Source organism: Monodon monoceros, unplaced genomic scaffold (genome assembly GCF_005190385.1).
Source record: "Monodon monoceros isolate NGI ecotype Baffin Bay Population unplaced genomic scaffold, NGI_Narwhal_1 Super_Scaffold_1, whole genome shotgun sequence".
In the NCBI taxonomy this organism is placed as follows: domain Eukaryota; kingdom Metazoa; phylum Chordata; class Mammalia; order Artiodactyla; family Monodontidae; genus Monodon; species Monodon monoceros.
In genome coordinates this window covers 62,503,512-62,527,702 of record NW_021703765.1, presented here as the reverse complement: position 1 = coordinate 62,527,702, position 24,191 = coordinate 62,503,512, and the positions used below count along the sequence as shown (strand labels likewise).

Here is a 24,191-nt window from a genome sequence, read left to right as displayed (position 1 = left end):
CACTTGAATGGCTTCATTTTTGCCCAATCACCTCTTTAGGTCCATCTCCAAATACAGTCACATTCTGAGGTGCTCAGGGTTAGGGCTTCAACATATGCATTTTGAGGGGACACAGTTCAACAGTGATATCCCCTCAGGACTCGGCTGAGACGTTGCCTCTTTAGAGAGACCGCCCTGACCACAGTATCTAAAGCAGCCCCGCTCTTCTCCTCACCTGCTCTGCCTTCAGCCATCTGCCATATTACTTGTTGCTTTACTTATTCATCGTGTGTCTCCTGCTAGCCGGCTGCGCTGTGTCTGAATGATTCGAGGTGACAGTGCCTCAAGCAGGGCCTTTGTTTTTGTGGGAGACGCTCAGTGAGTGAGGGTGAGGGGGAGAAGGCAGGGCCGTGGGTCCGACCGGATGGCAGGGAACCTGGCATCTGGAATGCAGCGACTCGTCCAGGTAATCAGTGGGGCCAAGCAGGGCCTCCTCCAGCTGCTGCTTTTTCTCTCGCGCCCCCAGGCCCACACGCAGCCCCCTCAAGGAGCGAGTCCAGAAGACCAGACAGTGCCAGGGGCATCTGGGATTGCCATCTGAAGAAACATAAAATTCAGTATAAATGCAAATGCACGTAGAAATAAAATGTAGGTTCGATGCAGACCAAACACCAGGATCAGCAAAAGCCTCAGTCCTCCCGCTCCTGGTCGGCTGCAGTGGGAGGCCCGGCCAGCAGGTCACGGCGTCTGCCCTTACACCCCAGGCCGGGGTTTCCCTGCTGCCTCTGGAGGTGACCTGGGGCCCAGCAATGGTGGTGGCTGCACACAGGACACCTCCCCCCAACCATGGAAGTCTTTACTCAGTTGAGTGTCGGAGCAGGAGGCCGAGTGAGGAGACACTCTATTAATGCCTTTGGTTGAGAACAGGACAAACAAACACCTCTCGCCTTGCACCCGGCAGCAGAGGTCTCCCACCTGCCAGGTGTGTAGCGTGACACCTGGGCCCCGTTGCCAGGTCTGGGCTGGGCTCATGTCTGGGCAGCGCGAGCCCCTCTTCTCCAAGGGCAGCTCAACTGAGTGTTTCTTGCGTGTCTGAAGAGATCAGATAGGAGCAGAGCAGTGGCCCCTCAGGCCAGGGATGGGTCCACTGAGGTCTCCCGCTGCCAGGATGCAAAGGGGCTGCTGCATCCCACCTGCTGGAGACGCTCATCCACGTTCACTGATATCCTGGAGCTTCAGCTGCTGCTGGTGGCCTCATTTAAATGAGTGGGGTGGGAGGATGAAGAGAACTGCTACCCGCCCGGGGCTGTGAGTCACTTCTCAATGTGTCGCTTTGGAAGAAGGAAGTGTGCTTAGCGCGTGGGGAGGGGAAGCAGGTGGGAGGCGGTGACAGCGTGGAGGAGCTGAGTTTCCTGCAGCCCTGCGTTGTCTGCTGCACCTGGGCTTCCCCCAGAGCTGTGCATAGAAGCCCGTTACCCAGAGGGATGGAGACCGCCTGTCCCGCACCTGCCCCACACCTGCCCTACACCTGTCCCACACTCTCTTCCTTCCTCCCTGCAGGCCAGCCAGCTGGGTGTGTACCGGGCCTTTGTGGACAACTATGGAGTTGCCATGGAAACAGCTGAGAAGTGCTGTCAGGCCAACGCTCAGTTTGCAGAAATCTCTGAGGTACGTGTGACACTGTTCAGACAGGTGCGCCCCTCCACCTCCTGAGGGTGGCCTGTGGGCTGGTCGTTGGCACACCGTGAGCTGGGAGAACAAGGCACAGCAAACTAAGGTCTGGTTGTGAACCTCAACTCTGTTTCCAGATGCCTGTGGGTTGTCATGAGCAGACAGACAGAGCAGCCCGAGGAGCACCCTGCCAACCCAGCAGCCAGGGCCCAGCTCTGGGGTACCCCGGACAGACTTGCACTGTCTGTGTGTAGTTCGAGGTGTCCATAGTTCTGCCCCATTGACAGAGGTCTCGACACTTGAGTCCTGAGGCCGACTTTGCACCTTGCGGATGGAGAGCAGGTGGGGAGGTGTCATGCTCTGCTCCTCTGGGGTCTGCAGCCGGCCCGGGGGATGGGGCTGGTGTGCATTCTGTCGACCCACGTGGGAGGAAGCTGCAGGCTGGGCACCGCACCGGCCCGGGGGCTCTGAAACCTCAAGCCCTGGAGTGTTAGCACGAGGGGCCTCGGAAGAGCCCCCTGGATGCAGAAGACGGGCGGCCATCAGGGGCTGGTGGCCATGCCAGGTCCTCCCTGCCCTGCTCCATCCTGCTTCTGCCCGTGGCAGTTGAATGATACTTTCTTCTTCCCAGGCCTGTAGTCCTCAGAGCCCTGACCTGCCTTCCCCACCAAACAAGGATTCTGGGTGGGAAGACCTCCAAGTGAAACCCCAGCTTTAGGAAGAGAAACGGAAACTAGAAATAGTCAGGGGAGGGTCTCTTGCTGGGATACGCTCGTAGCCTGACTGTCACACCTGGGCTTTGTTCCAGGGGATTTGTGCTGTTTTATAATTTATCACGGGGGCTGGGCCCTGTGGGTCCCAGCACCGGCGTCTCCCATGGTGATAACGTGCCACACCGTTCCCCAGAGCCCGTGGGTGCCCTGCTCCCCACCTGGTGCCTCTGGTAATGGGCTACATGCACCCAGGGCTGCAGGCTGGCTCCACACTTCCCTCTGAAGCTGCCCTCGTTTGCCTGCAGCATTGGGTCTGTTCCTCTCTTTAGTTCATTAAACTAGCAGCCCGCATACTCCTAACAGCTGGAATGCTGGCGCCAAGTCCCAGGCGACTTTGACAAATTAGAGTCATAATCTTTTAAGAGCAGGCTATGGTTAAATGGAGCCAAGTTCACGTCCACCAGGACAGGTGTCTACAGAGGAGGGAGGAAGCGATGGTGGGATACCACCCGGGAGTCACGTGGTCCCACCAACCAGGCACAGGCACAGGCAGCAGGACGGGGTTCGGGGCGGCCAAATGCCGGTTCTGTGAAACTTTTACCATCAGGTGGTATCCACTTTGGTTTTCCATCCATGTTTCAAAAAAGACCCAGAGAAATTAGAGCCACACAGACAGTGAAATGACCAAAAGGACGCAGAAGAAGCAGGCCATTTAGAGGTGTGGGGAGTTGCATTTTGGGGGGTCAGAGCTCGGCCATGGGGACTGGATGTCCATCTCCAAGGACAGGCAGGGTGGAGCAGTGGTCCTTCATGTCTCCCAGGACTGGCCTGAGAAATGGGTGTGCTGCAGTGTCCAGTCAGACTGGAGTTGCCTGAGATGGGTTCTGCAAGCTCGAGCTCCCCAGATAAAAAGTAGGTAACAGGAATCATGTGAAAAGGGCTTCCGGAGTCTAGTCAGTTTGGGAAATGTGGGGTTAAACCAAACTTGTAAGTTTTCTCAAGGCAGGCCTCCCAGAGCCCCGAGGTGCTCAAGGTGCCCACGTTCATCGCACCTTCCAGGGGCCCTTGGCGCGTGGGCTGCTGCCCTGGCTCGTGTGAGCGGCACCTAATTTCTGCAGATTTGAGCTCTCACGCCCCCTCATCCCCCCGCCCACCCTCTGGGAGCTGCTGAGGCAGATGGATGGAGGAGTTATTGAGGGGAGCTAGATTCTCAGGAGAGGCACCAAGGTGCATTGTGAGTTTGGCCTTCGTGAGCTTAAAATACACTATGTTTTCTAGTCCCAAGAGGTTTCCCACAGCCTGAGAGGTTGGGATGGTCATCTCCAGGCCCCTTCCCATTCCTGTGCTGTGTTTTCTGTTCACTCAGAAGTCTCGTACTGGGATTAACCACAGCTTCTTTCCAGAGACTGTTTCAGGCACACAGGGACCTTTTATCCACATTTCTCTTGGTACCTTGGACCAAATCAGCAGTGCCTTTGACACGGTTGTGTTGAATAATGACCCACCCACTAAAAAGCGCTGCTTACTTCCTGGGCAAGGGCGTTTGCAAAGTCAGGGGAGGGGAGGCTGGGGTGGAGGCAGAGTGCATGCCAGCGGCCTGCCCTGGCCTCCCCGAAGCTGAGTGCTCTACTTTCTGACCCACCAGCCCCTTGCACGTTGTTTAACTGCTCCAAGAAAGCTGCTCCGTGCACCCGGGAGGGGCATTGCCAGTTGCCTTGGTTTGCAGGATCCTCTGCGTCAGAGGTTCTCAACCAGCGCTGATTTTGTCCCCTGGAGACACTTAGCAATGCCGGGGGACGTTTTAGATTGTCACAGCAGGAGGAGAGGGTGCTGCTGCACCCATAGGATGCTATTCAACATCCCAGGGTGCATAGGACAGCCCCTTAGAATAGAGAATTTCTGATCCTAATGTCAGCAGCGTCATCCAGGGCGAGTGTGTGCTCAGTTGGCCCCGTTCTGCAGGCTGTGGCCCAGACACAGCCCTGAGGTTTGCCACATCTGGGCTTCTCAGCAGTGAGAGGAGGGTGGGAGTTCTGCTGAAGGTTCCTGACCGTGAACTCGCTGACACATCAGAGCTGCTTCATCTGCCCTGTGGAAAACGTGCTTTTCTCTTTGCAGAACCTGAGAGCCAGAAGCAACAAGGATGCCAAGGACCAAACGACCAAGAACTCTCTGGAAAGTGAGTTCTCCGTGCCGAAGCCCCTGCATGCCCCTGTGGTGGCGGCCGCTGCCAGCAGACAGGAGCAGCCAGGGCGCCCAGCTGGGTCACACTCTGGCCCCTCTGCTGCTCCAGATTTCCAGTAGTGGGGGGTGGGGGGATGGGGAGGGAGCAGCGCTGGCCGTGGTGGGTGCGGAGGGACACGGTCAGGACCTGTTGCCACCAATGGGGGGTGGGGGTGGGGCAGGGAACCAGGAAGAGGTGGGAGTTATCGGAAGCCCACAAAGCAGGCACTGCCGGGCATTTACAGTGTCATCTTGTCCCAACGGCCCTGCAGGAGGCTCTTGTCTTCCCTTGTTTCAGATGATAAAACAGGTTTAGGGTGGAAAGGACCGTGTAGAACGCAAATTCAGAGTGGCTGGGCAGGGGTCAGGGCCAAGTAGTCGGGCTCCCGGGCCTGTGTTTGCCCTCATCCCTCTGGGCAGAGTGAGCTCAGGAGCAACAAGGTACTTCTCGTTTCTGGCTGTTAGGGTCTTGGGAGGAGTTACGCTCACAGAGAACAGCAGACGTGGGCCGGGGCCACAGCTACACCGCCCTCTGAGCCTGTTTCCCCCATTTCTGTAAAATGGGGATAACAGTGCATGCCCTGCACTAGTCGTGAGGGTTATGGGCGGAGCTGCACCCTACATGTGAGAACACATGAAGCGCCTGTGCCTGTGATGGGCTGTGCCCACCATGGAAAAGCGGGGATGGCCCTGGCCGCTTGGGGCTCCATGCTGCTGGCGTCCAGGGGTCCAAAAACGCTTACAAAACCAAGAGCCGCATCTCAGCATCAGGCTTGGATACACATGGAGAGTAGCGTGCTGGTCCGCACGCCCCGGCCTGGGATCTGCGCTGGCGCTTCCTCCCCAGAGTGCTGGCCAGCTCCCTGACCCCAGGCCGGAGGGCCGTCAACACGGAGGCCTTCGAATGCTTGCTGCTGACTCAGCCACGAGGGCTCGGGTTCTGACCAGCCCTGGACCTGGCACTGATGTCACAGACTGAAGGCTCACAGCCATGTTCCCGACCTTCCAATGCATCGGGTTCAACCTTGTCACTGAGCGGAGGGGAGGTGGGGTTCCCAGGGAATGTGGAGGCTGAGGCTGCCCCCACCTTCCACCCTTGCAGTGAGGGTGGGTGGGCAGGCGGGCGGTCAGCCTTCTCTCACCGTTCGTCTCTCCGCAGCCCTGCTCTACAAGCCTGTGGACCGGGTCACGAGGAGCACACTGGTCCTGCATGTGAGTCCCTCGGGCCCGGGGCCTCCTCGCCCTGGGGTTCTTGGCTTCTGTCCTGGGGCTGACACTGATATCTGTCAGTCTTGCCCACCTGCCCCCTTTTCTGCCACACACCTGTACTGTGGATGCAGAAGTGAGGCACCTCTGCCATCCCTGGGCTCCTGGGGGTGGGGGGGGAAAACGCAGCAGGCTCGCCAGGTGTTCCAAATGCCTCATCAGAGCGGGTACAGGTAGGGAGCATCCCTTCCCCCATGGACAGAGGCTTGCGGGTGGAGAAGCTTCCCCGGGGGAGAGGGCGGGACACATAGCACAGGTTGGGGCACCAATGGCAGGTGCATCCCGGGGCTGTGGTCAGACCACATTCTCTAGCCGGGAGAACGTGTGCGGAGAGGGTGTGCAGGGAGGCCCACCTGGCGGGGCTGCTCCTAAAGGCAGTGGGGAGTCACTTGCACATTATTAAGTGGCCGTCATAATACTGAGAAACAAAAGCAGGGAAAAAAAGGCCCCCAGTCCTGCCAGGTGATCCTATTTGTCTGTATTTAGAGTAAGTCTTACATGCACATTTTTTTAAAAAATAAATTTATTTATTTATTTTGTCTATGTTGGGTCTTCGTTGTTGCGCGGGCTCGCTCTAGTTGCGGCGAGCAGGGGCTACTCTTCGTTGCGGTGCACGGGCTTCTCATTGTGGTGGCTTCTCTTGTTGCGGAGCACGGGCTCTAGGCACGTGGGCTTCAGTAGTTGTGGCACATGGGTTCAGTAGTTGTGGCTTGCGGACTCTAGAGCACAGGCTCAGCAGTTGTGGCACACGGGCTTAGTTGCTCTGCGACATGTGGGATCTTCCCGGACTAGAGCTCGAACCTGGGTCCCCTGCACTGGCAGGCGGATTCTTAACCACTGCGCCACCAGGGAAGCCCGACATGCACATTTTTAAAAAAATGTACAACCAAGTCACAGAAGTGTTTGAATTGTCCGTTTCCTGTCTTGCTTCCTCCGCACAAAGGAGCCACCACCACAAGGATCTTTATGCCGACACACATGGCATCTTTCTAAATCATTCAGACGGTGTTGTGCCATGCATGCCATTCCACATGTGGCTTTTTACCCCTTAGTGTTATATTGTGGCAGTTGTCCCACTTTGGCCCAAACAGCTCTGCCTTGTTCATTTTTAAGCTGCGTGGTTTTCCATCCAGTGCACGTTTCAGAACTTCTTACCATCCTCTGACTAAGAGTTCCTGGATGGAGGGAGATAAGCTGAGATTTGCGGTTTGGGAGGCTCAGGCCGGTGGCCCATCAGAGTCCTGGAGATCCTTTATTTGGTTCCCTCACCACGATGAGCCCAGGCCTGGCAGGGGGAAGCCAGAGCCACCAGGAGTGGGGGGGGGGACTGGGATCTCCAACACCAGAGCCTCCCCTGAGCTTACTTCATCTCCCCAGGTTCTCTTTGCTGTAGGATTTGGGAGCTAAGAGGGTTTTGTTTCTCTGAACCAGGAAGCCGTAGACTTTGAGCACAAATTATGTGCATTCGCAGTAGAGAAGGACTCTCAGGCTCTGATCTAAAAGAGGGGGAGCCAGGGGCTTCCCTGGTGGCGCAGTGGTTGAGAGTCCGCCTGCCGATGCAGGGGACACGGGTTCATGCCCCGGTCCGGGAAGATCCCACATGCCGCGGAGCGGCTGGGCCCGTGAGCCATGGCCGCTAAGCCTGCGCGTCCGGAGCCTGTGCTCCGCAACGGGAGAGGCCACAACAGTGAGAGGCCCGCGTACCGCAAAAAAATAAATAAATAAATAAAAGAGGAGGAGCTGGGAAGGTCAGGGGCTTTCTCCTGACCTCACGTGGACCGGCGGACCAGGATGGGTTCTGCCCCAGGGGACCTGTGACAATGTCCAGGGAAGTTTTTGCTTGTCACAACCACACGTGAGGGGGCGCCACTGCCATCGAATGGGCAGAGGCCAGGGATGGTGCCAGCATCCTCTAGTGCCCGGACAGCCCCCACCAAAACCAGCCCTGCAAGTCACCAGGGCCCGGGTAGAGAAACCTGCCCCAGACTTGTAGCGTGGAGCACCTCTCTGCAACGTGCAAACAGCATAGGCTTGTGGGGCGCCGTTAGGGGCCTGCTCCCGGCACAGTGCTCGTACGAGTGCTGCCGCGCGGCCCAAGCCATGGTGAGAGGCAGCCCCAGGTCACACCCAGCGCGTCTGCGGCTCTCACAGCAGAGATGCCGGGGCTGCTCTGACTCCATCCTTCGTCCAATGCAGGACTTGCTGAAACACACCCCCTCTGGCCACCCCGACCACCTGCTTCTGCAAGACGCCCTCCGCATCTCGCAGAACTTCCTGTCCAGCATTAACGAGGAGATCACGCCCCGCCGGCAGTCCATGACCGTGAAGAAGGGAGAGGTGAGCATGGCGGCCGAGCAGAGGTGGGCGTGGGGCCCACTGTATCCGCACAGCTCAGCCCAACACAGAAACGCCTGGACCTGGGGGCCCTTGACGCTGGCAGGGTGAACCCAGGCCGTTGTGCAGGGCATCGGGGTGTGGTTTCAGGGGTGCGGGCCTCACTTGGGGGGTTATGTCCCGGGCACCGCACACCCTGCCGGATCAGGGTCCCCAGCTAAGGAGAGCGGTGAGAAGGAGGATGGCATTTGTGTGCCTGGGGACCACTCGGTTCCTCTTGAGTGTTCTTTCATTAACATACAGTTAACAGTGGGTTTAAGGACTTTAAAGCGGATGAAGGGGAGGGGGGTGTGGTTTGTGTTTGCGGCCGGAGAAGGCTGGAGAACGAACGTGGTGACTTCTTCGGCCAGGAGGGCTCTCCTTCCCCTCCTCCCTCCGTCTCTTGACAGCCCCTCCCAGTCTCCATCTCTCTGCACATCGTAGATGACAGGGTGTGGAACAGAGGGGCTCAGACGCCACCCCTGCCACCTCCGCTCCTTCCCGGGAGGGGCCCAGGCCAGTGCCAGGCAGCTTGCAGCCAGATGGCAGAGGTGTGTCAGTCAGGGGCGGTGTCTAGTGTGAGCATCTTTCATTGGAAGCGGCACCGCGGCGCGGGGCGGGGGGGCAGACCCGCGGCCTCTGGGGTCTCGTGCAGGGACAGGAGCCGTATGGCCCAGCAACACGTGGGCTGGCAGCAAACCTTACTGTAGCTGCCGCTCGGAGCCACTCCTCTTCCCGTTAGTGTGCCAGGTGCTCGGCGGCGCCGAGGCTGACCCTCCAGGACTCGGGGCTGGCGGGCAGGCTGCTCTCAGCCCTGTGCTTCCACACCTGTGTGGGAAGTGGTACCTGAGTGCTCGGCCTCCCTTGTCTGCAGTTCACACGGTCTCACCAGACTCGGGATTTGCTTCCGCCAAGACTCCTGTCCCTATTGGGTTCGTGCTGCTTGGTCTCCCCTCCTGGGACACCATGCTCTCTCGCAGGCAGTTCCTTTATAAGAGCACCGCCCTCCTGGGAAGCAGCTGTGCGAGTCCTTCTGTGGGTGCCGAGTCTGCGCCTGTGTCTCCCGCTGCACTTAGGTTCCCCGGGGAGAAGTGCCTCCTTGCTCTTCGGATCATTGGAAGCAGCTGCCTTCAGGAATTGAGGAAAATCAGATGTCGCCTGGCAGTTGTCAGCCAGGCCCTTGAGCCCGCACCTGTGGACCCATGGTCGGGGTCCCGGGGCGCCTGAGTGGGAAGTGTGTAGGGGCCGGTGCTTCATGGGGGCAGGGCTTCTACCTGCGCCCACCCCATCCCCACCAGCATCTGGTCCTCTTGACCTGTGGTGTCTGCTCCTTGAGGGGAATCGCTTGGGTGCCTCAGCCACGAATGGGGGAGAAAGGCCGGTGACCCTGAAAGGTCGGGAGTCTGAGTCGCACGCGCCTTCATTCAGGGTTCTCCGTTAGGAGCACAGTAAGGGAGATAGATGGCGGCTAGACCAGGATTCAGGCAGATCCACACCCACACCACTGCCTGGGGCGTCCTCGAGAGCTGGCGGCTGGGGTCCACAGATAGAGACAGAATGAGGCCTGACCCCTGGGCCAGGGTCCAGGCTCCCTTCGTGGATTTGCCAGTATCGTGGTTGGCCCAGCTTTCCTGGAGCTGGGAGACCCTTCCTGCCCACCTGCACATTTTCTGTTTGAGCCACTGCAGGACCCCAGGGTGGGCTGGGGTTCAGAAGTGAGGCCTGGGGCCTCCTTGGGAGGGAGGACATCTGCCACGATGGGGAAGCTTGTGGTGAGAAAATCCTGCTGTGCTCAGAGGACAGCCACACCGTCCACTCTCCCCGCACTGCGCACCTCGTGTGGCCCTCGGAGACGGGGTGCAGCACAGAGCAAGGCTCAGGCCAGGACGTCATGGGGTGGGGGCCTTCTCCTGGAAAGATGAGGATTTGCACAGGCAGGGGTGCATGGGGAGTCCACCCATCAGAGCCCCCCAGGGCTGCCGTCTGAGCCCGTGTCTACTACCACGGATGGGTGGATGTACGGGGCTGCCACAAGTACCAGGGTGATGCTGGTGGCCTCTGGAGGATGAAGTTGGTGGCTGGGGTGGGACTTTGGATGAACCTGTGAGCGGCAGGACCCGGCGGGGAGGAGGAGAAGGGCCTGCAGGGGGCTCCATCAAGGCTGGGACCCTGGACGATTCTGACCTGCTGACAGAGGGGACGAATCCACCTCTGAGCTGGACGTCGGGGGCCCTCTGCTGGCAGTGGCCAGAAGCTCAGCTCCTTTGTGTGCAGAAAGGACTGCAGTCCCCCCGCCTCACAGAAGGTCCCTTGGTCCTGCCTCCTGGGCTGGAAGACCATCTGCGTGTCCCTGCCGAGGGGGCATTCCTCGAGGACCTCAGTGTCCCAGGACCTGCCCCCCGGCACAGACCCCGCAGTCAGGCTGCCCAGGTCTCCAGTGCTGCATGGCAGTGTCCCCAGGTGCACATGGTTCTGTGCTTCCCATGGGTGCGGACGCGGGGCTTGCCTATGCCCACAGCAGGCGGGGGAGGGCAGTGACGATGGGTCACGGCCTGGGCACCTGGGCAGCCCTCCTGCCCTCCCACTTATGGTCTGGTTGGCACTGGCGGCACCCATGTAAATCATCCAGTCTCTGTGCCAGGGCCCGGCCGGCTGCTGTGAGCCGAGCTGCGCATGGCGGTGACGTGGGAGTGTTGGGGGGCCTGGCCCAGGCTGCATTTGCTTCTCGGGGGCTCCTGCTGAGAGTGTGTGGGGAGTTCAGGGAGGCACAGGTTCCCTGAGAAGAACCTCAGGCGGCAGGTGGCAGTGGAGCCAGGTGCCCAGACCTGTTGGGGGGGGGCTGTTGTGGGGGGTGACAGGGGTAGGCAGACGCTGTGGGTCTTTGCCCCCTGTGGTGTGTGTGCCTGACCCCCCGGACCCTTCCCAGGCCATCACAGAGAGGGGTGGGAAGTTGCCCTTTCTGGGGGGCCTTCTCTGAGGCCAGGCGGGCAGGGTCCCCATTGAGCACCTGGTCTCTTTCCTCCTGAGCACAGACCCCCGAGTGTCCCCGCTCGCTCCCTGTGCTGCCTGGGGTGGATGGTGGAGCTCCCTGAGGCTCAGGCTTCTCATCTTCGAAGTGGGCACGAGGACTCACCCACAGCAGGAGGGTCACATCCAATGACAGGCTACGTGCTGGCACAGCACATCCGGGGCGTGCGTGGGGCAGCCTCTCATCCTGTCTCCGTGTCCTCGGCACAGCACAGCGCCAGCCCGGATGAGGTGGCAGGCACTCTTTGTCCACTGAATTACCGACTTACCTCCATGTGCCCTGGAAACTTGTGAGCCATGGGACCATCCCTTGTCTTTCAGATGAAGCCACCAGGGGCAGAGAGGCACAGGGCTTGCTGGGGACTGGTGTCTCTAGTCTCCCTGCTCCTTCGAGGATGCCTCAGGGTCAGGGGTGGGCATCAGAGGTGTAAAGCCCCTATGTGGACCCCTACCATCAGTGGACACTGACCTCAGAAGGACTAGAATGTGGGGTCCCAGCTGGGGGACCCCTGCCCAGCCTCCTGATGCCCTCAGATCCAGGCCCAGCCCTTAGCGTGACTGCCCCCTCTTGGAGTTCTCCCGACCCGTCTCCTCCCCCCTTACCAGGCAGTCCCCTCTAGGCTGAGCCCCAAGCTCTTGTTACCTGAGCCTTGACGGTCCCCGTACAAGAACGTCCCCTCTCCACGTGGCCGGCCTCTTGCCTGGGTCTCCAGGCCTGTCCTGGGGATGTATGGGCCTCCCTGCTCAGAGGGGCTCTCCCATCGCCTTGGCTGCAATGTCTCCTCCGGCCTCCAGGCCAGTGGCTGTGACTCTGTCTGGGGTTTGGGAACTCTGATGAACAAAGAGCAAGGCATTTGGCGTGTGTGCTTGCGGGCGGATGAGGTGGAAGGAGCGCTGGGAAGTGGGTGTGAGGGTTGGAGGTCGGGGGCGTGGAGGCTCAGGCCGCCCCTGCCCTGACCAGCCCCCCGCCCCCTGCAGCACCGACAGCTGCTGAAGGACAGCTTCATGGTGGAGCTGGTGGAGGGGGCCCGCAAGCTGCGGCACGTCTTCCTCTTCACTGACCTGCTCCTGTGCACCAAGCTCAAGAAGCAGAGCGGAGGGTGAGTGGCGGTGCGGCCCCGGCCGAGAGGGGGGTCCCCGGGGTATGGGGTGGTTTCTACAGGAGGAGACCTGGTGTTCTTTCCAGTGAGCCTCGAGAGGTCGTAACCTGTTGCCAGGCTGCTCTCGTTAAGCTACATTCTGTTTCCAACTGGACGTGATGCCAGGCTCAAGGTCAAAGTTCATCATTAGGAATCTGGAGACATTCAGGGTCTGGGTGGGTGACCAGGCTGTTGACTATGACTTCAGGTGCAGTTGAGGGGCTGTCATGTCGTGACCCAGACAGGTCAGGGGGCTGCAGGGTCAAGTGCAGGTGGGGGATGGACCCTGGCTGCCCCTCCCCTGTCCTTGGAGGGCATCACTAGGTGATCCCTACATTTTGTCTCCCCGAGATCATGGTGGCTTCTCAGTGATTCTCAGCATTGGCCTGCAGACCCCACCCAAACCCCCAGGGACTAGACCACACAGGTTGCAGCAGTGGGGGGCCGGGGGGTGGGAGGCAGTGGCTGGAATGGAGGAAAGGTCATGTTGGGAAGAACCAGAACTGGGCTCTTCACCCCATTCTGCCATTGCCACGCTGAGTGGATTTAATCAGAAGAGAGCCTTGGTTTCCCCATCTGTCGAGGGAGGGATTACACCGGGTAGATTTGCAGCCCCTCAAACTCTGCAGCTCTGGACGTGTCTGCAGTCCTCTCCTGACTGTCATTGGCGGCCTAGGTGGTCTCCCGCGTCAGGGAGCCTATGAGCCACCACCATCAGCACAGAGAAGGGTGGATGAGGGCTTGTCAGACCCGTGGGGCCTGGGTCACACGTGCACGATGACCCTCCCCAGGGGTCACCGAGGCTGGGTCGCCAGTGTCTGCCTGTGGCCTTATCCCAGCCTGTCTCAGGGACCATGAGCAGAGTTTGAAGGTCAGGTAAACTTCGTGGCCATGAGCTTAGGGTTCTCCAGAGTCGAAAGCAGTGACTTAAGCAAAGGAAGGTGGTCAGCCTGTTAACCTGGCCCTCCCCCCACCCAGCAAAACCCAGCAATACGACTGCAAATGGTACATCCCGCTCACGGATCTCAGCTTCCAGACAGTAGACGACTCGGAGGCCACACCCAACATCCCCCTGGTGCTGGATGAGGAGCTGGATGCCATGAAGATCAAGATCTCCCAGATCAAGAGTGACATCCAGAGAGAGAAGGTGGGGCTGGGGGGTGGTGCCAGGCCGGGCTCTGCAGCTCGAGTGGGCAGCATCCCCTCACGCTGGCAGGCGGGCGAGTTCTGCAGGGCATCTGACCCCACTTCTGGTCTCTGGGACCTGCCGGGACCCCTGTGAGCCCTCGCAGTGCCAGGCCTCCCATCAGGCATGGAGCCATTCAGGATGGGGTAGGGGGAGGTGCCCCTCTGTCCCTCTTATAACTGCCCTGATCCGGAGCGAATCCCAGGCTGGGGGGAAACACGGCCCCTCCACGGGGTCTGGACTGCACCCAGCAGGCCCCTGGTTGTTTCTGGAGAGGAACAGTGTTCTGGAGGAACAGTGAGGATGAACCCCTCGCCTGTAGGGTCAGCCCAGGCCAGAGCTGGTGCCTCACAGTGGCCAAAGACAAGGTGGGTCCCCAGAAGGTTGATGTCCAGGGACACCCTGCTGAGGTGGGTGCAGCCGGACAGGGGTCCTTCTCAGCCCTCACCCTACCCAACCTTCTGTACTGCAAACCCCGCAGGATGGGGAAAGCACAGGAGCCCCAGGACCGGCATGAACTCTGGGTTGTTTATTCGTCCCGACGGACCCGTGGCCCCCATGGCAGAGTGTCCTGAGGCAGAGGGGAGCCAGGGCTGCATCCGCGGGGCTGTCAAGCTCTCTGCCACCACTCACCCATCCGAGCCATACCCTCTGCCTAGTGGCAGGTAGCACAGCCTCCCCCGGGGACAGAGGGCTTCAGGAGGGAGGAACATGACACGCGGCAGGGAGAGTTTTCCTAGCCAGGTCCTGGGAGTGCATGTCACCCTCCATCAGGACCCTCGCAGTCACTCCCGGGGGACCTGATGCTGAAATGTGGCAGATCCGGGAGCAGGGAGGGGCCTTTGGGGTCACGACAGGCCCCTTCACATTGTCTAAGTTTGGAGCAAGTGAAAAAAGGGAGGTTTGTGAGAGGAAGAACTTAATCCCTTAAGAAGGATGGGCTGAGCACGTCCGGCAGTCTATGCCGGTCCTGGACGCTGTGGCCAAGACCCTGTCCACGCTGGGCCGCCAGACGGTCTCCCGTCCTCCACGGACCGAGCATCAGGGGTGATGGGGCAGGCAGAGTGGGAGCGGGCCACGCTGGGCCAGGGCTGGAAACGTGACCGTGCCCTCTGCCCACAGAGAGCGAACAAGGGCAGCAAGGCCATCGAGAGGCTGCGGAAGAAGCTCTCGGAGCAGGAGTCGCTGCTCTTGCTCATGTCCCCCAGCATGGCCTTCCGCGTGCACAGCCGCAACGGCAAGGTGAGCGCCCAGCGTGGCACACAGGCCGCTCTCTGGGGCTTTGGGCCGGAGCCCCTGTGGCTGGGAGGTGGTGGGGCCTCCAGGGCGTCTCAATAGGGCAGGGGGCTTGCAGGGCTGTGCAGACCCAGCCCTCGGTGCAGAAATGCTGTCCGGGACCTCTTGGGCCAGAGAGACAGCTCTCCTGAGTGGCTTCTGCTGCCTCTGTAGCCGGGGCGTTTCCCTCCACGGGCATCATGCACTTGTCAGGGGGCAGCCGGTGGGGGGCAGCCGGTGGGCTTTGCGGGAGTCTTGCCTCTGCGTCATGGGCCCAGCTTGTAGGCATCAGCCCTCCCCTCTGCAGGTCCCACCTGGTGACCCCGGTGGCCCTACACTCTGATTCGTCACGCCCTGACCCAGGCGCAGCAGGAGGGGCAGAGGGTGCAGGGAGGGACGAGCAGTGCTGTGAGCACAGCCGCCCCAGCTCCGCCGGCCTGCAGCGCGGAGATGCTCGTGCCTCCTGTGGGCGTGCTGCAGGCTCCACGCGGTGACCATGACGGAGCCCTGGATCCACTGGGTACCCGCTCAGCCGAGGTGGAGATAACGGGTGTGCTCTCCCCCACCCCCAGAGTTACACGTTCCTGATCTCATCCGACTATGAGCGGGCCGAGTGGAGGGAGAACATCCGGGAGCAGCAGAAGAAATGTGAGTGGGCTGCGCGCCCAGGCTGTGGGCTTGGGAGCGTCAGGGCTGGATGGTCGCCTCCCATGGTCTCAAACCTTGTTTTCCCCAAGGGACAGTGGAACTCTTACCCAAGTGAAGTGTGCCATGGAGCCCTAATACGGGAGATAATGGGGGAGGGGCTGTCCTGATAGGGCCCCCTGCCCTCTGTGCCCCCCCGCCTGCCCTCTGACCTCCTCCATGAACCCCCTTCCCCTCCCCTGGCCTTCTCTGAATTCCCTGCCTGTCCCCGGGGGCCCCCCTGCACCCCTGCTGCCTTTCCGAGGCTGCCACGCACGTGGCCCACCCGCCTTGCCTCCCCCCAGGCCTGCCACACACCCCAGCAGGTGCTGATGCCATACGGCCCTCGACTGGGCCCACCTGGGCAGCCACGCTGTGCTGGCCCTGCCCCCCTGTGCTTGACCGCTGTCAGGACAGGGCGCCCACTCCCCTCTGGGTGGCCCCTTCTCTGGGCGCTTCCCTCCGTTAGCGGTTCTTTCCTTCTGCTCAGCTCAGAGCTGCCCCGTCCTGCCTGGCAGCCTTCAGGGTGGGACGGCAGACCCTGCCCCAGGTCCTGGGGCTGCAGCTGCCTGGTTCCCTCCTCTGTCCCCAGCCATACGGTTTGGGATTCCCGAGCCATCCTTGCTAAAAGGTTTCTGCGTGTGCCCTGTGTGCCCCCCAAGGTAGGTTGGGGGCTCCGCACGCCTCTGCCCTGTCCTGAGCGTCTGTCCCCCCAGGGTTGTCATTCGTGCCTGTGCTGAGACCCCAGTGCCACTGTCTCCGGGGCCAGGCGGGCGCTCCTGGTGACTCTGACGGCCAGTGCCTGGGGCCCTGCCAGAGTTCCTGTCCCAGGTGTCCTGTTGTAACCAGGGGCCCAGACCATTTACAGCATGTGTTGTCTGCTCAGAAATAATCCCCTTTCCCCACCTGGTGGAGAGAAGGGGGAGCAGGGGACAGAGCCCCACAGGAAGGTGCCCCAGACCACCCCCTCGCAACCGGTTGCCCTGAGGCCGTGCCAAGGTGGTGGGCGGCCCTGTGTTTGTGAGCGTTGTGCAAAGATTCCTGCAGCCCTCCGAGCCCAGCCTGGGCCCCCCGGGGCCATGCCTCACCTGCCCCTTACCGGCTTCTCCCTGGGAGCAGGTGGCCCCTGCGGTCTTCCTAACCAGGGTGTGCTGAGGACCCAACGGGGGTGCGTCTGAGAACACCCCGTGGGGGTCCTGGGGAGTCCGAGAGCTGGGCAGACTCACCAGTTGGCGCGCCTGTGCCCCCATCTCAGGTTTCAAGAGTTTCTCCCTCACGTCCGTGGAGCTACAGATGCTGACCAACTCGTGCGTCAAGCTTCAGACCGTCCACAGCATCCCACTGACCATGAACAAAGAAGGTGGGCTGTGCCCCCGGGCCGCCATCCCTTCCTGCTGTTGGTGCCATCCTGGGACCAGAGACGTCCATTTCAAGGCTGGGTGTGCTGCTGAGGGCCTGTCGGCCTCTCCGGGATGTGGACGGGACGGGCTAGGGGTGGTCGCTCCCAGGCGGCGGCCACCGGGTGGTTGAGAAGACCGATGACTTGGCCCCAAGTCCCGAGCCACTCCTCAGACCCTCTGTGCTCTGGGCCCCGCTCCCCATCCCCCCGCCCGCCCCCACACACACTCGTGCACATGCAGCCACACACAGGGGTGTGCTTTGCACACTCAGGCACACACACCCCGTCCACGTGGCATGCTCCCCGACCCTCTCCTGTCCCGAGAACCTGTCACGTCTCTTCTCGGTCCCTGGTTTGCCCATGTTGTGAACCCAACTAGATCCTAAGGTTCCCGAGACAGAGGCCACGATGGGTGTGTTTCTGCTCCTGACATTGCCTTGTCCCCTGCTAAGCAAGTGACAGTCACACGGGGCCCCATGAGGGTCACCTTGAAGCAGAACCTGTCACCTGCCTGCTCCTCGCAGGAGGGCGGACGCTCACCTCTCTGGTCTCTCGCACAGATGACGACTCTCCCGGGCTCTGCGGGTTCCTGAATGTCATCGTCCACTCCGCCACTGGCTTTAAGCAGAGTTCTAGTAAGCGGCTGGGTTGGGGAGGAAGGCGGCCGGACACTGAGCCGAAGGGTGCGGGGACCAGAGAAGCAGCTGACCGCCAGGAGGTGCGGCGCTGGCTGACGCCCACTGGGTGTGGACTTGCTTTCCCTGGGTGGACCCTGCTGTTGCCAGCGCCTGGCTCAGACCCTGCGAGCTGGGGAGCTGCCCCCTGCAGGCGAGTCATGCAATTGCAGGGGCTGGGGTTTGCTATAGACCGAAAACGCTGCCTTAGGTTGCCAAGGAAGCCAGGAGGCTGAGGGCCGGCACCCTGACCCTGGTCAGCAGAGGAGATTCTGCCGCTCTGATGAGCCAGAGGGATACCCTTTTAATACTTCCCCCTGGGGGCACCTCTCCCAGCCACTTGAGCTGTCAGAGTGGTGAGGGCTGGTAGCATTTCAGCCCAGGTACAGCAGACGCTCACCTGTCAGCCTGGCACCAAGTTCTCAGGGTCCCTCGGAGGAGGACACAGGGCAGGCACCGTTCTGCTGACCTTCCCACTGTTGCTACAAAACCAAACAAGAAATTCCTGACGAGCCACAGGATAGAAGATATTTACAAACTGTGTATGTGATCAGGGCCTTGTATCCAGAACATATAGAGAACTCTTATGACGCAATGCTTGAGACAACCCAGTTTTTAAAAATTGAGCAAGAGATTCAGATAGACATAAACAAATTTACAGATTTGTGGTTGAATGGGAGAAATGGGCATAAGAGATCTTTTAGGGGTGATGGAAATGTGCTACAATTGGATAGTGGTAGCGATTACACCCCTCTGTAAACTTACCAAAAGCATTGAGTCGGTCACTTAAAGTGGGTAAACTTTAAGGTATACAATTCATACCTCAGTAAAGACATTTTTTAATAAAAAAGAATGGAACACAATATCTGTTGAATAAATTGTCTCACTAACTAGAGGTGAATAAGTCTGAATACAAATACTTTTTCATTTTACCCTGTGCTAACTTTATTAGTACACTGATGGATGCCGCGCCCCTGCACCCACTTTTCTCCCAGCACCGAGCTGCTGTCAGTGAGCAGGGGAGCGAATGTTCTGAGAGGTGCCGGTTCTCTGCCCACTGTTGTGAGGTGCTGCTAACCTTGCCGGCCACTGGTTTGGTGTCTTGTTTTAAAAAGAAAACCAAGGACTTCCCTGGCAGTCCAGTGGGTGAGAGTCCGCACTTCCACTGCGGGGGCACAGGTTCGATCCCTGGTCGGGGAACTAAGATCCCGCATGCTGTGCGGTGTGGCCAAAAACAACAAGACAAAGATAAAACCAAGACTGTGTTTTATGATTTAGAAAATAACACCTGCTTTTATAAAAAACATTGGTAATAAGGGAAAACATGGTCATCCTCTCTGTGTCGCTCTCCTGCAGGTCTGTACTGCACCCTGGAGGTGGATTCCTTTGGCTACTTTGTAAATAAAGCCAAGACACGTGTCTACAGGGACACGGCTGAGCCCAACTGGAATGAGGTGAGGCCCGACTTCTGGGTGATCGGGAGGAACATCTTCCAGGGAGAGAGTGTGACCCCAAGGGCTTCCCCGCAGGCAACGGTGCCAGCATTCCCGGAATCTCCTGGAGGACCGGGCATGCCAAGAGATAGAGATTTTATCTCCATGTTCCTGAGAATTCTCCACTCCCTTCCCCCCAGTTACAAAGAAACTTTTTTTGCTGACAAAGCATCTGGAAAAAGAACTTAGAAGGGCTTCTTGTTACTAAGGCCTTTGTTAATTGTTCAGTGTTTCCTTGGGAGGTTTCCATGGCATTTTTCCTCAGAAATTGGAATGAGCGTTCGGCTCTGTGACCCTCTCAGTGTCCGGAAGCTGGGGCTCTGCTTGTGTGTGGGGCCTCGCTGGGCTGGAGGGAACCCCAGTCTCTTTTCTCAGCATCACTCCTGTGATTATTAGTTGTGCCTCCTCCATAGGACTGGGGCACAGGGAGCCAACGGACTACCTGGTCCTTACAGCTCTATAGCTCTGGGTGCCCTTATGGAAAGGGCTGGTGTCTGCTGTGACAAGGGGGGATCACAGCCAGGTGGATCCATCGAAGAAGGCTTTGAGGAGAGCGAGAGGGCCGTGACCCAGCAGAGGTGACAAGGGCAGGGCTCTGGATACTATGCAGAGGGTTCTGGTGTGAGGCAGCCCTGGGGGCTCGAGGGACCGAGCATGGGGTCGGGGGAGCTTCAGAGCATCAGGCCACGCGGCGGCCACCCTGGCTGTGTGTGTATGGATTATCCAGGGCCGCACAGATTCTGGGCAGACACACCCTCCCTACCCCCATTCAGGCTCAGAAATATTTGCTCTCCCCTCCCCGCTGCTTCCCCAGCAAGAACCCATGCCTGCAAAAGCACTGGTGTGAAATGCAGCATTTACTGAAGGTTTCATAGGGGTGATGGAGGAGAAAGTAGACACCTTGGAGTGTCTACGGGAGAATTCTTTCCTCCCAGGTCCCTCTCTCGCCTAGGTCACCTCCCTGGATCGATTTTTTTTTTTTCCCCTTTCAAATAGACTTTATTTGTAGAGCAGTTTTAGGTCCACAGCAAAAGTGAGCAGAAAGGACAGAGATTTTCCATGTTCCCCTGTCCCTGTCTCCCCCGCCACTATTGACACAGCAGAGTGGGGCACTTGTAATTGGTGAACCTCCGAGGACACATGCCCCAAAGCCCACAGAGTGTCTGCGTTTGTAACCAGCTTCTGGTGTAGGTGGTGCGGGAACCACGCTGTGAGATGCTGGCTTAAGGAGCTTGGCTTAGGTTTGAGAGGTGCTCAGAGCTTCCACAAGCATCCAGACTGGGCCACGGTGTGATGCTCACAGGGAAGTGGCTTCCGAGGGTCTGCATCGTGGGACGAAAGTGAGGAGAGTCTCGACGCGGGGCTTCCCGGGGCAGCTCGGGAGCTATCTGTGCAGGAGCTGCGGTTCAGAGGCCCCTTCAGCTGGCAGCACTGACCCCCACTCGCCGGGGCCCCCCCAACTAACTCGGGGCTTTCCTTCTCTCTCGGGGCCACAGGAGTTTGAGATCGAGCTGGAAGGCTCACAGACCTTGAGGATACTGTGCTACGAGAAGTGTTACAACAAAAGCAAGATCACCAAGGAGGACGGCGAGAGTGCAGACAGGATCATGGGGAAGGGCCAGGTGCAGGTGAGGCTGCTGCCCTCTGCTCCCTGCAGGGTCCTGTCTGCCCCCACCACCGCCATGTAGTCGTCCCCCGGCCCCGGACGCACTCACCCCAGCTCCAGATGCTCTGTGATCTTCCCCACTTGACACGCAGGGACACTGAGATGGGGGTGAGGCAGGCCTGGCTCTGAATCATCCGCCGTGGGAGACCTGGGCTGGCACCTTCGTGGGTCCTTTTCTGCCCCTCTGTCTGTCTGTCTGTCATGCCCCGTCTTGTCCCCAAAGGAATTTCAGATCCACCTGTTTTTCCAATGGGGCTGCCATGCCTCCATGGCCTCCGGAAGACCCCAAGGCAGGCCGCTGAGTTGGTGCCCTGGGTTGCAGTTGGCAGTTAGGAGCTTCCTCTTCTTGGAAAAGCATGAGAGCCTGAGTCTACCTGCCTGACATCCCCTCTCTGGCTTCTAGACTCAGATTCCAGGGGGTGCAGCTGCATCCCTCCTGGGGCACAGGTCCCCCCCTGGAGTTGTCATAGGAGCCCCTGGTGGGCCAGGAGTGTCTGTACAGGACCAGAGAGGGGTCCCAGGTCCAAGCCATTCGGGTCCTCAGTCCTTCCAGTTTACCCAGGCCCTGGAAGCACCCCCCACCCCCAGCACTCTCACCGCTTGGCAGACAGGAGCTGCATCACCTGCCTGGCGCTTCTTGCAGCCTCACCTGCACGCTCCTGCCCCCCGTGGAGAAAGCCCCGGTACCCTCTTTCTTTACGGGGCATCTTACTGGACCCAGCTAAGCGGGTTCCTCCCTACTCTGCCCTGGAGGTGGGCCCTGACTGTTCCCCACTCCCCCTGGTGCCCCGGGACCCCTGGATGAGGCCTCCTGGCGGGGGAGTGGTTGGACATTCCAGGTGCCAGTCAGAGGACAGGAAGCCCCGCCTCCCTTCCCTGGGGCAGGAAGTGAAGATCCTCACAGCAGGAATGACAGGAGAAAGGGTGACTCATCCCTGGGTAGTTCGTCATCTCTGTTGGCAAGTCTGGGAGTCACCACTCCAGCTGGCTGGCTTCCCCACCTTGGAAGCTTATTAGGGAATTTGATGGCTCAGCGTCTCCAGGGACCCCTGTACGTTGAGAGCAGGTCTGAAAGCAAAAACGCCCCTCTGATCACCCTGTTCTGCTCCCCTCACCCACCCACCAGCTGGCGCCACAGCGGCAAGACAAAGACACAGGGAGAGGAAGCCAATGACAGCTGGGGCTGGGCTCTCCTAAGGTGGAGACGGCCCAGGGTGTGAGGGGACGCCAGTCCGGGACGACACTCTAGTGAGCCCACTGAGGTTGGGGTGTGTGTTGGGGAGCAGGGCGGCAGCCTCGCCTGCACAGGGAAGGCAGGACTCGTGGCCCCTCTTGGGCGGGGATGGTCCACGAAGGCCGGCTCCTGGTCCAGGATCGCTTGGTGGCTGTCCTGGACCTGAGACCTGCCTGTGGCTTCGATCCTGGGTGAGAAGGGGATGGTCCCTCCTTGCTACCTGTCAGCCCAGGGTTCAGTTGGGCCAGTTTTAGGGTCTTGGTTTAGAGCTGGGCTTCTGGGTGGAAAAGCAGAAAGGCAGGCCAGGATTTATCAGTCGTCCCACCTCTGGCGTCCCAACCAGGGACCCGTGGCCAGCCAGGTCCCTCCCTCCACCAGGGCCACCCTGCGTGAGCTTGGCAGACAGGGTGCTGCGTGGGTGGCTCCTGTGGGTGCTGCCTGATATTTACTGCCTTGCGGCTCATGTGCATTGACTCCCCGCAGTGATCTTGAGACCCAGCCTTGTGTCTCCACATAGATCTTGTCCACCCTCCTGGCTTTACGTGGGATCCCACGGATTCCAACCTCACTGCTGGGCCGTTTTGTTCTCGATGGATGCTAGGGCAGTCCCCAAACGGTGCTGTTCCGTGAGTGTCCTGAGCTGGATGCCTTTGAGTGCCGCCGTGCGTAGGCACCTGCCTCATGCCGGTCATCACTCTGGTCATTAGTCGTCACCTCTGCTGCTCGAGGATGGCTGTGGCTCCCTTTGCTCCCTCCCGCTCCCCTCCGTGTCTGTACCTGCCCCCAGCCCCAGCATCCCTCACCCACACGCACCTTGCAGAGCCTACGATGAGCTGACAGGCTGGTGCCCAGCTCCTTTTCTTGGCTCCGGTTCCTTCAACCTTTGACGCCAGTCACCTGCACCCTCCACGGCTGGGGTCCCAGGGGTGGTGGACTTTGAACTGTGGCCTCTAAGCACTGCCGCTGGGTAACCGAGGGTCTCAGGAAGGAAAAGAGGAAAGAACTGACACTCATTTTCCTCCTTTACTGAGTCAAGCCGTCTTTGGAAACCCTCTGCCTTGATACATCTTGATGTAAACAGAACATTTCCTTATGCTCACACTTGTGTTCTCCGACAGTCAGGGGGTACCAGGTGAGTGCCTGCCCCATCTGGGGAAGATGTGAGCGGTGAGGTTAGGGGGCTGGTGAGGGGCGTCTCCCCGAGTCCCTGCTGCTCCCGATGTCTGATCCCAGCCTGCGCTTCCCCATCCATGGTGCTTTGAGCTCCTCAGACAGTCCTCCTTCCAGTAGGACCCAGACGTGAGATGGGAGGTGGGGAGGGGTGGACTCTGTTAAAAAATAACGTTCATGGCCTTGTTAAACCAGCAATGCGGACTTCATTCCAGGGGGCTGTCGAAATAGGAGAGAGATGGGGCTCAGCTCTGAAAACAACAAGGAAAGGTGGGAATTTACCGCCCGGGGGACAGGGAGCAGATGGAAAATGACTGAGAACATCAATAATGGTGGTAGTAAGATAACACCAGGGCCAAGGGGGTTTCTGGCTAAGCCGACCTAATGGGATTCTTGCTAAAGACAGACCCAGGTGATCAGACATCACCAGGGGACGGTGGGGAATGAGTAGCTTGGTCAGATGTCGAGGTTGCTTAGTTATCGAGCGAGGATGGGGGATTCTTGCTAAACTGACCTAGCAGGATTCTTGCTAAAATTGACCTCTTGAGGACATGCCCCAGGGACAAGACCTACAGGCATACCTCAGATATACTGCAGTAAAGCGAGTCATGGGAATTTTCTGGTCTCCCAGTGTGTATAAAGGTTATGTTTACACTGTACTGAAGTCTAAGTGTGCAGTAGCATTGTGTCTGAAAAAACAACGTAAGTACCTTAATGAAAAAATACTTTATTGCTGAAATATGCCAGGCAGCATCTAACAATGCAGGGTTGCCACAAACCTTCAGTTTGTAAAAACACGGTGTCTGCAGAGCACAGAAAAATGAGGGGTGCTTGTAGTTGGAAAGCAGCTCTGAGAAGCCTGTAGATTTGAGTCAAGGAGAGACTGTCAAGTCCCCCACCCCCACTGCACCTCCTGGGACCTGGGGTGAGTCATAGCTGTGTCCGCCCAGACTCGTTTCCTCACCTGTGAATGGGCGGGGGGCGTGGAGCTGTGCGTGGGGGCGGGGGGCGTGGAGCTG

At 59.3% G+C, this 24,191-nt stretch overlaps 1 protein-coding gene across 3 annotated transcripts in view; it reads left to right on the top strand.

The window, feature by feature from the left end:
- The window catches only part of BCR (BCR activator of RhoGEF and GTPase), a 105,188-nt gene that overhangs the window by 65,233 nt on the left and 15,764 nt on the right, over positions 1-24,191 (top strand). For all 3 annotated transcript variants that reach the window (XM_029222816.1, XM_029222808.1, XM_029222800.1), the window contains 12 exons: positions 1,540-1,647; positions 4,482-4,542; positions 5,746-5,798; positions 8,049-8,189; positions 12,231-12,352; positions 13,370-13,538; positions 14,700-14,819; positions 15,425-15,500; positions 16,792-16,896; positions 17,496-17,570; positions 18,966-19,063; positions 20,599-20,730. In XM_029222816.1, the coding sequence (XP_029078649.1) occupies positions 1,540-1,647; positions 4,482-4,542; positions 5,746-5,798; positions 8,049-8,189; positions 12,231-12,352; positions 13,370-13,538; positions 14,700-14,819; positions 15,425-15,500; positions 16,792-16,896; positions 17,496-17,570; positions 18,966-19,063; positions 20,599-20,730 (1,260 nt within the window). The remainder of the gene's footprint in view (positions 1-1,539; positions 1,648-4,481; positions 4,543-5,745; positions 5,799-8,048; positions 8,190-12,230; positions 12,353-13,369; positions 13,539-14,699; positions 14,820-15,424; positions 15,501-16,791; positions 16,897-17,495; positions 17,571-18,965; positions 19,064-20,598; positions 20,731-24,191) is intronic.